A 13,215-nucleotide genomic window follows, 5' to 3' on the forward strand; every position below is an offset into this window, starting at 1 on the left:
TCCCACAAAATGTTCAGAAACACAGGTAACTATAGAAAGTCAATGTGCATATACTGCTTTTATTATTATAATTATGGTTGTTAGCTGAATGAGAACAAATAATAGCTAAAAAGTTTTCAAATGATAGAAAAACACATTTGGGTAAGTTATGACACAATTTTTTGAGTACGTACACAATAGAAATGTATTTTTTTTTTTTGCACCAACTGTAAAATGCAAAGTTAACGATAAAATCAGGGAGCTGAAAGGTCAAAAGGGGCCTTAAACATATTCACGATCTTTTAAATTTTAGACAAAGGAGCTGAGAATATAGAAGAAAAAAAAAAAACCCAACATTTACACCATAACAGTCTTTTTTTTTTTTTTTATGACTTCCAATTTTAACTCTTTTCTAAAAGCATTAGGGGCGTTGAGACCCTTACTGTAGATTATGTATCATCTCCTCTTTGGCTATGAGGTGTGTAGTTTTGTTAACTAGAGACATCAGTGAGTTCAGTTTCTGAGACCAGTCATTTAATAAATTATTTGGATCCTTGGGTCTCTGGAAGTTGATAATTCCTGCCAACCTGTCTACTTTAGCAAAGATGGTCTTGTTAACTACTAGATTCGAAAGAAAAGCTTCTGACTCCTGCAAGAGAGAAAGACAATTGGATTAAGACAGGATAATTACAGACAATAAAATTTAAGGAAAGCATTTTCTAAACTCTTTACCTAAGAAAATGCAGGACTAAAATTCACTATTCATAGTTAGCAACTGTTAACTTCCCATAATAACCTACTATTTTACTGTGAGTCTAGGAATGAACAGACTACGAGTCTACCCATATCAGGGTGGAGTTTGAATCAGTCTCCCTGCAAACTCAACACTGTTGATAACTGCAGACAGCCAGCCTGCTGCCAACGGCAACTTGGTCCACACTCTTGGTCTACAATGTTTCCCCCTAACCATTATACAGATAATTTGTTTCCAGAAATGCTGGGTCACCATATATGCTCTGCCACTGGTGACTCTGTAGTCAAGGACAAGACACTTTACTTCTAAGGACTCTGGTACCCTCGTCCAGAAATGTAAGCAGCTAACGCGCCAACCAAGGATCAAACCTTCGACCTCTAACATCCGTGATTCTTCTTTTTTAGCTAACCCGAAAAACTGTCTGGTGATAGAAATGGCTTCTGGATTACCTCACTTGACCCCTGCCTCTGTGGTGGTATACATGTCACCAACAGGAACCCATACCTGCTCCTCTAACAGGACCTGGGACCTCTCTCTGCAAAGGAAGTGCAGTCAAGTCTCCCTCCCATTTTCTATGGCTCATTTCTGGGAAACTAGACGTAGTCATTATAGAAATATATACCCTGCACTGCAGATGAATCGGTGTAAAACTACCTTATTGAAGTGAAGATTTTAACTAGGACACATAATATTAATGTAACTATAAACTTGATATTTAAGCTATTTTTTGGTATTCAAGATAGCCTGGAGAAACTTTGTCACCTAAACTTAAATAATAAAACAAAACTGATTTTCTCATTCAATTTTTACAAGTCAGTTGATATTCAAAATGACTGGCTACAAACAACTCAAACTACTTACATCAACAGACAGATCGAGAAGCTGAGCCATCCTCTTCATTGTTATCCTCGTGTAATACTTGGCCATTATTCTAATATTCTGGGGAGAGGACAGAGGGCATGAAGGACACACAACAGTCATCAGTAAGGCTAAAAACCCATTTGTTTTCATATCCAAATAGGTCTATTTTATTTTTTTCATATCCAAATAGGTTTAGTTAAAATGTCAGATTCAGAGCTTTTCTCTATAGCCCACCACTGGAGTGAAACTGGTTCTAAACTTCAGTAACAAAGCAAAATTTAGATATTTTGGTTTCTGCAGTTATTTGTAACTGAATACTTTCCACAACTCTTTTAAATATATATATAGTCAAGGGCGCCTGAGTGGCTCAGTTAAGCATCTGCCTTTGGCTAAGGTCATGATCCCAGGGGACTGGGATCAGCCCTGCATCAGGTTCCCTGATCAGTGAAGAGTCCGCTTCTCCCTCTGCCCCTCCCCCCACTCATTCTCGCGTTCTTTCAGATAAATAGAATCTTGTGGAAAAAAAAAATATAATCAAGACGTAGGCTTATCTTATCTAAAATAGTGGTTAAAAACTTTAACTGTACTGGGACGCCTCGTTGGCTCAGTTGGTTAAGCGTCTGCCTTTAAGCTCAGGTCAATTCTCCCTCTGGCCCTCCCCCTCTGCCTGTGTGCACTAGCTCTCTCTCTAATAAATAAATAAAACCTTAAAAAAAAAACTAACTGTACTAAAAGGTTTTTGCTAAACTTTAGAATCTAAAATTAAATTTTAATAATTATGACACAAAGGCTCAGATTCAAAATATGATTGAGAGCATCTTAAAACACCACATTATCATCATTTTAACTACTTAAAGGTAAACTGAAATTAAATTTCCTTTTCACTGGGAACAGTTCCCTTTATTATTCTTTTTAAAAAAGGATTTATTAATTTATTTTAGAGAGAGAGTGCGGGGGTGGGGGTAGGGGTGGAGGGAGAGGGAGAATTTCAATCAGACTCCCTGTTGAGCTTGGAGCCCGAAGTGGCACTCGAACTCACAACCCTGCGATCATGACCTGAGCCAAAATCAAGAGTGGGACGCTTAACTGACTGAGCCACTGTTCCTCCCTTTATTATTCTCTATGTTATTAACAAAACAACAGCATTCATAGGAAAAATGTGTAACAGTGGGGAGAGAAAATGAACTGATCTTTGAAGAAGCTGTCCCTCCTCCTGTCTCTATTAGGGTCCATGGCCACACCAACTTCTTAGGAAGAAGGACAATCATTCTAGACCCCTTTTCCTTTATCCCTTAAATGTAATCAGCAACCAAATTCTATTGATTTTCTTTCTTAAAATAATTCCACCCCATCTATTCTTCAATCCCTCAGCTACTGCCTTGACTGACACCCACAAGGGGTGTTCACTCAGTCTTCTCAATTCTATTCCTGTCTCTCCCCAAAATCCATCCTCCATGCTTACTGCCAGAGGGGTCTTTGTAAGATACAAGCCTGGTCACTGTCCTCTCAGGTCAAGGTTTCCACTACTGCAGTATATAAATTTTGTTAAGCTCCAGACCCTTTCCCTATCTCCGACTTTCTTTCTCACTGAGCCCTGTTCTTGGAGGCGCTTCCGTTCCCTGCTGGTATATCTCCACGTCCCTGCCAGACTATCGAATCTGCCTGCTCACTGGGTACTCTTCTTACAAATCTTACCTCCTATGTCAATTACTGTAGATTTAGTCTGACCTTTTTTTTTTTTTTTTAAGATTTTATTTTTAAGTAATCTCCACACCCAACATACGTAGGGCTTGGACTCACAACCCCGAGATGAAGAGTCGCATGCTCCACCAACTGGGCCAGCCAGGTGCCCCCTTTTCAGGTAGAACCAATCAACTCTCTGCTTATGCTCCACTCCACGTGGTATCTATTACTTTGCCACGTGTCCCAGCAACTTTGTACACTGTCTGGCACATAGAAGGCTCACAATAAATGTTTGTTATGTGAATGAATGCTGAGATAATTCAATTTATACTGACGCCAAGAAGATCAAAGATCAGGTTTAAGACTTGTTACCCGTTCCCAAAACTATCAAGCAAGTATCAGAAAGAACTCCTTTCACCCACAACCATCCCCCACATTCTTTTTCTTTTTTAAAGATTTTTTTAAATTTATTTATTTGAGACAGAGAGAACGAGAGAGAGAGAGCACATGAGAGGGGGGAGGGTCAGAGGGAGAAGCAGACTCCCTGCCGAGCAGGGAGCCTGATGCGGGACTCGATCCAGGGACTCCAGGATCATGACCTGAGCCGAAGGCAGTCGCTTAACCGACTGAGCCACCCAGACGCCCACCATCCCCCACATTCTTAAGAAATTCCTTCTGGTTTATATGCTATAAAATTTTGGATTTTTTTTTTTTCAGATTTTTAAGTAATCTCTATACCCAACGTGAGGCTCAAACTACAACCCCAAGATCAAGAGTCACATGCTTTACTGACTGAGCCAGCCAGGTGCCCCTAAAATTTTGAATTCTTGAGAGGTCCCCTCAAAATAAGCATGCTAAAACACAGGTGTTTTGCTTTGTTTTTCTGAAAAGCCAAAAACGGGGGGATAGGGCAGGGGGAAATAAGAGGGAGAAGATAAATTGGATACAGTTTTGGAAATACACAATAAACATTCGAACGACAAATTTACATCATTACTACATTGGGCAGAGCAAAAAACAAAAACCCTAAAGCGAAGAATTAAAGACATAACCTCCAAAAAAACCATATTTGACTATCAAACTTGAAAAATAAAAGTTTATGCTCAAATTTCCCAGTTTACTTTCAGATTGGCATCTCTGTCATGCCAGATTCTTACATGTTCAACAACTCTGTTCTTCAAGTCTTTCCACCTTCTTTCACCTTCCTCTGTAGAACCAAAAACATCAGTTGCCGGACTCTCAAGAGACCCTTTTCTTAATTCCATTCCATAGTCTTCAACAAGTGTGGACCAACGCATCAGCTCCATTGTGGTAAAAAGCTTTAAAAGATCCCTGTAAATTGTGTAAAACTTAATATTCCAAATCTGTAAAAATTAAGTTTCATGTACTATAACAGCAAATGTTCAAATACCGACAAAGACTGTACTTATAAATTTTTATTTGTAGAACAAAACATAAGTTGATTATTATTTATTTTACCTACTTTACTACCATTTTTTCCACAGTAATTCTGAATGGAGCATTCCCCTGCTTAACATTCTGCTCCCTCCTGCAATGTATTTTCCAGCTTCTGGAATAATTAATGTAAACTTACCAATGAGACAGATAAAAGAAAAACAGCTTTTAATAAATAAAAGCCCACTCTGCGTAGGAAGTGTATACTTCTGAAAATCACAAAGCCCCAAACAACTAAGACTAAACTTTATCATACAGTTAATTAACCAAAAGCTGCTAAAGTGAGCTTGAAATGCAACTTCTATTTGATAAACGGCTTATTTATTTATTTTTTAAAGTAGGCTCCACACCCAGCATGGAGCCTGACATGAGGCCCAAACTTACAAACCCAAGATCAAGACCTGAGCTGAGACCAAGAGTTGGACGCTTAACTGACTGAGCCACCCAGGCGCCCCTTGATAAGTGGTTTGGAATGAAGTGTGTTATAACTTCATTAATTTCTAATGCAGCGTGAAAAAAACATTTTACTACTCTATGAACTCTAATTTTATTCACCAATACAATCTATCAGTAACCAAATTAAGCAGGTGGACACTTAGGTTAACCTATTTTCTTTCAAAATGGTGTTTCTGCTGAGATGTACACTACACTAGCTAAAAAAGTTACTTACTTGTATTTAGGAATTTCTTCTAACTTCTTGTCACCACTTATTCGGTGAACCAAATCTGACTGTTCGTTGTCAAAAGGAGCCAAAATCACATAGAGGACGACACTTTTCAGAGCCTAAAAATGTTGTATAACACAATGGATTATAAACAAGCTTAGAAACAAAGTGGAAACTCTGGCAGGAAAAAATCATGGGAGAATTGTCTATATTCATGTTTGATATTATACTCAAGTCTTAGGGACTAAGCATCCCACCAAGCTGCCCTTTACAGTGGCTTCCTGTCACATTAAGTTTCTCTGGAACAATTACAGTAAATCTTTGCTAACTTGAATTACTACCTGGGCTGACATTTTTTGGTGCCAGATGTATAAGGAAAAAGTTTTTTTTTTTTTAAAGATTTTATTTATTTATTCATGAGAGACAGAGAGAGAGAGGCAGAGGGAGAAGCAGGTTCCCAAGGAGCAGGGAGCCCGATGTGGGACTCGATCCCAGGACCCCGGGATCATGACCTGAGCCGAAGGCAGACGCTTAACCATCTGAGCCACCCAGGTGCCCGGAAAAAGTTCTTGTAACAAGTTATTACAAACATGGAATATACATATAAACCATCTGAAACAGTTTTGTGAAATAATTGTCCAAAATAATGCTAGGTCTTTTACCTATAACCTTTGTTAGCAAGTGACCTGCTATACATATTTTATTTTATTTTATTTTAAAGATTTTATTTATTTATTTGTCAGAGCACAAGCAGGGGGAGCAGCAGACTCCCTGCTGGGCAAGGAGCCCGATGTGGGACTCGATCCCAGGACTCTGGGATCATGACCCGAGCCGAAGGCAGATGCTTAACCGACTGAGCCACCCAGGTGTCCCTATTTTTCAAAAGATTTTATTAATCTATTTATTTATTTATTATTTATTTAGAGCATGCTCGCCTGTGCACAACCACAAGAGTGGGGGGAGGGGAAGAGGGAGAGAAAGAATCTCAAGCAGATCCCAAGCTGAGTGCAGAGCCTGATTGTGGGGCTTGATCTCACGACCCTGAAATCATGACCTGAACCGAAATCAAGAGTAGGACTGCTTACCCGACTGAGCTGCCCACGTACCCCACTTTTAAACAGTAAGGCTACATTCTTCAAAAGTGATAATTTAGAATATTGTCACAATTCATTTGAATCAGTAAAGATAAACTGAATTATCAACACACTGAATAGAAAGCAGCACCACACAACTGCATATAATTACTGAAGTTAAAATCATTTCAAAATAAAAAATGCAAACTCTTCCTATTAAGTATCAATGTCAAGTATAAGAATATATTCTCACCTGTTGCCACTTTTCACTTTCTGCCTGTATACAGGGAGTATCATATATTGCTCTGTAGTGCTTACAAATAGACAAATAAGATCCCTCATGTTGATCCAGCTGAATCATTAAGTTATAATATTTCAATTTTAATTTCTGAAAAAAAAAGTTGATAAAATAAATTGGGGCTTATGGGTTTTTTCCAAACACTTTTTTTTTTAAAGATTTTTTAAATTAATTAATTAATTAATTTATTTATTTATTTGAGAGAGAGAGAGAGCGAGAGCACATGAGAGGGGGGAGGGTCAGAGGGAGAAGCAGACTCCCTGCCGAGCAGGGAGCCCGATGCGGGACTCGATCCCGGGACTCCGGGATCATGACCTGAGCTGAAGGCAGTCGCTTAACCAACTGAGCCACCCAGGCGCCCCTTTCCAAACACTTCTAAAGTAAACTTGCAGTAAGAAACATGCTTACCTCTGTATTTTCTTCCTGGAAAAATTTGGTGTTAATTTTCTTGCTGATGATTTGTGTACGAATGTAATCCTTCACAGCTAGGCAGAGCCTCATTTGCTCCAAGATAAACTCCACTCTCTCCTTCTTTTCCATCGACCCATAGGTTTCCACCTAGCAAAGTAAGATCCCAAATAAGTTTATACTTGGTAATTTCTAAAAACTGCAAAATTAAATGTCTGAAAATATTCACACTTGTCAAATAGTAAGAACCTTCTCGCACACTGGGAGAGTGCTCCTGATGATATAAAAAGGTAGTTTCCTCCAGGAAATTACAATTAAAAAAATTATATAGGAAAATTGGTATATTTTTCTTCTGGCATAAAAAGTTCTGTGAATTTCAGAGGTGCCTGGGTGGCTCAGATGGTTAAGCATCTGCCTTCGGCTCGGGTCATGATCCCGGGGTCCTAGGATCGAGCCCCACATCGGGCTCCCTGCTCAGCGAGGAGCCTGCTTCTCCCTCTCCCTCTGCCTGCTGCTTCCCCTGCTTGTACACTCTCTGTCAAAAATAAATAAAATCTTAAAAAAAAAAAAGTTCTGTGTATTTTAACATATGTATAGACTTGTGTCATCACAATCAAGATACAGAATAGTTCTATCACCCCAAAACAAACTCCCTCATCTGCCCCTTCATAGTCACATACTTCCCCCACTCAGAATGATCTGTTCTCCATCACTACAAACACGTCTTTTCGAGAATGTCAAACACAGAATGTAATCTCTTGAGACTATCTTTGTTCACTCAGTATAATGCTTTGAATACTAAGATTCATTTAAGTTGTTATGTGTATCAATAGTTCATTTTTTTTAAAGATTTTATTTATTTGAGAGAGAGAGAAAGAGAAAGAGAGAGCACAAGCCGGTGAGAGAGGCAGAGGGAGAAGGAGAAGCAGACTCCCCCGAGCAGGGAGCCGACGCGGGGTGCGACCCCAAGACCCTAGGATCCTGACATGAGCTGGAGCAGACACTTAACTGACTGAGCCACCCAGGCGCCCCAGAAATTACAATTCTAAACACGAAAAAAGATCTCACTTGCAGGCTTTCTATTTATATTAACAAAAAATTATAGAAAAAAGAGGTGCTAGTCTTTTTAAAATTCAGATAACAAGGCTGGTATGACTTCTAACAGATGTAGAATGTAGATTTACAGTAAATATACAACAGATACAATATAGAAAATCAATTATGACAAATACTATGAAAAACTTTTTTTTTTTTTAATTTTATTTATTTATTTGACAGAGAGAGACACAGTGAGAGAGGGAACATAAGCAGAGGGAGTGGGAGAGGGAGAAGCAGGTTTCCTGCCGAGCAGGAGCCCAATGCGGGGCTCAATCCCAGGACCCTGGGATCATGACCTGAGCAGGCGCTTAACGACTGAGCCACCCAGGTGCCCCACTATGAAAAACATTTTTAATTTAATATTTGGCATACACATACTGCAAATGAATTTATAAAATGCAGAATGGTAAAGTGGACTGAAGGCTATTTCATTACTATTATTAGGTCTGAAAAAAGTTTTTATTTCATGATCTTTGTAATTTTTTGTTAAGGAAAATAAAAACTTATACAATGAACCATCAATGTTTCATTTATGTATCTTCACCCACTCTCCATGTGTCAATTACTTTGAAGCAAATTTCAGACAACATGTCATATATTTCAGTATGTCTCTAAAAGATAAACTTTGAAAAGTTATCTAAAAATTCCTTATATCACCAAATATTTAGTCAGTCCCCAACATCTATCTTATTTAATTAGATCAGAACCCAAATAAGGCTCATACTTTGCAGCCGGTAGATAAGTTTCTTATGGCGCTTTTTTCCTTGCCATTTATTTGTTGACAAAATCAAGCCAATCATCCTATAGTTTCCTAGAGTCTAAATTATGCTGATTGCATCCCTGTGGTATCATTTAATAGGCTCCTCTGTCCCTAGTATATCCTGTAAACTGGTAGTTAAACCTAGAAGCTTTATATAACTGAGGTGAATTTTTTTGGCAAGAATATTTCAGAGGATGTTGAATCATGAGGCACACAATCCTCCTGGTTGAAAACAGAGTTTGAAGGCAAAGCTATGGAGACAGTAGAAAGATCAGTGGTTGCCAGGGGTTGGGAAGGGGAGGAGGGAGGAACAGGCAGACCACAGAGAATTTTTAGGGCAGTGAAATTATTTTATACGATACTACGTTGACGAACACAGATCATTATGCGTTTGTCAAAATCTGCAGAACACAATATGAAGACTGAAACTTAGTACAAACTGGACTTTTTTTTTTTATTTATTTGACAGAGAGAGAGACAGTGAGAGGGAACACAAGCAGGGGGAGTGGGAGAGGGAGAAGCAGGCTTCCCGCTGAGCAGAGCCCGATGCGGGGCTCGATCCAAGAACCCTGGGATCATGACCTGAGCCGAAGGCAGACGCTTAACGACTGAGCCACCCAGGTGCCCCCAAACTATAGACTTTGGGATCACATGTCGATGTAGGTTCATCAACCCTAACTAATGTACCACTCTGGTAGGAGATGTGGTAGAAGGGGAAGTTGTGCATGTACGTGCGTGTTGCAGGGGGAGGGCATCAGGGGACACATGGGAACTCTTTCTGTACTTGCCACTCAACTTTGTTGTAAACCTAAAACTGCTCTAAAAAATAAAGTCTTTTAATTAAAAAGAAGAAAAGAAGTCTGAAGCCAAACAGAACTAGTATGAATCTGAACTCCACCACTTCTTGGCAATGACTTACTAGGCACATTACTTAATCCCTTTGAGTTTCAGTTTCCTTGGCAGAAAAATGGGGATAAAAATAGTATTGTATATGAACGGTGAAGAAGATAAAATGTATAGAGAACACAGGACATGGTTAAAAAAAAAACAACAAAAACAATGCATAGCACACAGGATCCTCTCAGTGTTATTTTTTCCCTTCCTTTAGCTAAAATGGCACATGACTGAAGCAATTTAACTTAATGCGGAAAACTTGATGGACCAAAATTATTAGGAAAATTTTGAGTGAGTGTGTCTATGGCTTTTCTCAGATTTCTTAGTTCATTGATGTCTCATTTAAGATCTCTCTTAAATTTGTCCTGAAACATGGCAAATTATGAGGCAATTTTTCTTTGTTAAAACAATTTAGCCTAGAAATTGACCATCAATCAAATATTCATTTAGAAGGAAGCTAATGATTAACAGCAAATCCCTAAGGCATACATAGTACATGAATTACTAATTTTATTTATGGTCTAAAGAGAATGAAAATTTTGAAATAGCACAAAATCAAGACTAATGCTGATTCTACCTTTTCTTCAAAACTTTTTTTTAGCAGTTAGTCAGGACCCTAATGACATAGTTTTCAGACACCTGAATATCAACCTTATGCTTCCCTGTACTCACTTTTAGTCTTGGTGTTTTTGAAAAAGTGATAAGGTGTCAAAATAAGCTATTTCCACAAGAAATACTGCTGACTAAATATAAAGATTTTCACATTCTAAACAACTCCTTACCTGTAACTCCTGTAAAATGGAGGCAGCCTCTTTCACGTCACCGTTTTGCTCTTTTATAGTTGCTAATGTTTTAGTCAGCCGAGCACGCTCAATTTCAACATAAATCTACAAATATGAGAAATTTATATTATCAAAATTCCCATGGAAATGTGTTAACATTTTAAAGACAGAGTTGAACTATTATTCAAACTACGCCTAACAGTATTTATCCTGCAGTTATTGTGCACTTTATCCTCCATGTACAAATATAGCTGTGTGACATTTTACATTTCACAATCACGAAATTTTTTTAAATTTATTCCTTTCAGAGAGAGAAAGAGTGTGCGTGCAAGCACACACATGCTCATGCATGCATGCCCAGGGAGGAGGGGGAGAGGGAGAGAGAGAATCTAGAGCAGACTCCCCACTGAATGCAGAACCTGACTCAGGGCTTGATCTCACGACCCTGAGATCATGGCCTGAGCCAAAATCAAGAGTTGGACATGACCAACTGAGCCACCGAGGCACCCCACAATCACATAATTTTTAAGAAAAGGTCTCTATGAAACATAATCCATATTTTGTAGCTTTGCTTCAAGAGCCTAAATATGAAATCATTGTGTTTAATGAATAACAGAACCATAAGCTACGTTAAATAGTACAGAAAATAGAACAGTGCCTTTAAAAGAATTATCTGAAGGGTGTCTGGGTGGCTCAGTTGGTAGAGCATGTGACACTTGATCTTGGGGTCGTAAGTTCAAGCCCCACATTGGATGTAGAGCTTATTTTAAAAAAATAATAATAAAAATATTTGATCTTGTTAAAGTTATCAGCATTTTTTGCAGATATAAGCAATGTTAGTGGATTTATAATTTCCAACAAATTAAACATCAAAAATATAACTATAGCCTAATGGAGTCTAGGGAACTAATTTTCATGCTGCTTAGGCTTGCTTACCCCTTTAGCCTTTGTTCTGCAGCAACCCCTTTCCCCACTCCACCCCCAAAACCTTAACTTCTAAGAATAACAAACTACTTTCACTTTCCTAAATGTCCCATGTCTTTCTTTCCTTTTTTTTTTTTAAAGATTTTATTTATTTATTTGACAGAGAGAGACACAGCGAGAGAGGGAACACAAGCAGGGGGAGTGGGAGAGGGAGAAGCAGGCTTCCTGAGGAGCAGGGAGCCCAATGCAGGGCTCAATCCCAGGACCCTGGGACCATGACCTGAGCCTAAGGCAGTTTTTTAACCATCTGAGCCACCCAGGTGCCCCTTTCCTTTTTTTTTTTAAGGATTTATTTATTTTAGAAAAAGAGAGCATGGGCACGAGCGGGGGTGGGGTGGGGGGAGGGAGAGAGGGAAAGAGAGAGAATCTCAAGCAGACCCCTACTCAGCAGGGAGCCCAACATGGGGCTGGATCTCACGATCCTGAGATTGTGACCTGAGCCGAAATTAAGAGTCAAGACACAGCACAGTGACTATTTTTATGATGGCTCTCTTTGAGGAGGCAAAGAACGGTGTTCTCAGGGTTGCAGGTTCAAGCCCCATGTTGGGTGTAGAGATTACTTAAAAAAATAAAATCTTGGGGCGCCTGGGTAGCTCAGTTGGGTGAGTGTCTGACTCTTGATTTTGGCTCAGGTCATGATCTCAGGGTCATGAGACTGAGGCCCATGTTGAGCTCCACATTCGGGGGGAGTCTGCTCAAGATTCTCTCTTCCTCGCCACCCCCCCAACCCCGCACACTCTAAAATAAATAAACCTTTTTTTTTTTTTTTTTAACATTTTATTTATTTGACAGAGAGAAACATAGCGAGAGAGGGAGCACAAGCAGGGGGAATGGGAGAGGGAGAAGCAGGCTTCCCGCAGAGCAGGGAGCCCGATGTGGGGCTCGATCCCAAAACCCTGGGATCACGACCGGAGCTGAAGGCAGACGCTTAACGACTGAGCCACCCAGGCACCCCTAAAATAAATAAATCTTAAAAAAATAAAATAAAATCTTTGAAAAAATTTTACTGAAGTGACAAAGACCTAATCAATATAAGCTAAGTTTTTATCCTCAGATGACAAAAATCTGTCTAGAAAAAAATATATTTACCTCAGTCACCATTTCATACTTGTCCTTTTTAGAGAAACATAAAATTAGGAGAAAGAAGGGATCAAAAGAAATACAAATGGATTCTGGCAAGACAGTGAAATTTTGAAAATTAAACTTACACTGTGACTATGCTATTAATCTTTTTTTTTTTTTTAAAGTAACCTGTACACCCAACATGGGGCTCGAACTCAAACTCCAAGATCAAGAGTCAAGTTGCCCTACTAACTGAGCCAGCCAGGCAGTTAAAAATAATAATAAATAAATAAATAATAATAATAATTAAAATAATAAAACTATTGTGTTAAATAGTAGAGTGAAACCTTAGCTATCCCAAGCATAGATTTCTCAAGCAGATCTAGGCTAGGGTGAAGAATTAGCTTTATCTTGGATTCATTGTTACCACATGTAAATTTGGGGTAAGATCACTAATTCC

General features: G+C 38.9%; 1 protein-coding gene across 3 annotated transcripts in view; it reads right to left on the reverse strand.

Moving 5' to 3' along the window:
* Positions 1 to 34: 34 nt before the first annotated feature.
* PSMD12 (proteasome 26S subunit, non-ATPase 12) overlaps positions 35 to 13,215 on the reverse strand; it is a 28,446-nt gene continuing 15,265 nt past the window's right edge. For 2 of the 3 annotated variants that reach the window (XM_081804670.1, XM_081804669.1), the window contains 7 exons: positions 10,710 to 10,814; positions 7,176 to 7,325; positions 6,723 to 6,857; positions 5,403 to 5,515; positions 4,435 to 4,609; positions 1,595 to 1,672; positions 35 to 628 (listed from right to left, as the gene is read on the reverse strand). In XM_081804670.1, coding sequence (XP_081660796.1) covers positions 419 to 628; positions 1,595 to 1,672; positions 4,435 to 4,609; positions 5,403 to 5,515; positions 6,723 to 6,857; positions 7,176 to 7,325; positions 10,710 to 10,814 — 966 coding nt within the window. In that variant the 3' untranslated portion in view covers positions 35 to 418. Of the gene's footprint in view, positions 629 to 1,594; positions 1,673 to 4,434; positions 4,610 to 5,402; positions 5,516 to 6,722; positions 6,858 to 7,175; positions 7,326 to 10,709; positions 10,815 to 13,215 lie in introns of those variants that run through there. The other variant, XM_081804671.1, reaches the window with a different exon arrangement.

The sequence above is a fragment of the Leptonychotes weddellii genome, chromosome 15 (assembly GCF_054177405.1).
Source record: "Leptonychotes weddellii isolate Sample4059 chromosome 15, ASM5417740v2, whole genome shotgun sequence".
In the NCBI taxonomy this organism is placed as follows: Eukaryota; Metazoa; Chordata; class Mammalia; order Carnivora; family Phocidae; genus Leptonychotes; species Leptonychotes weddellii.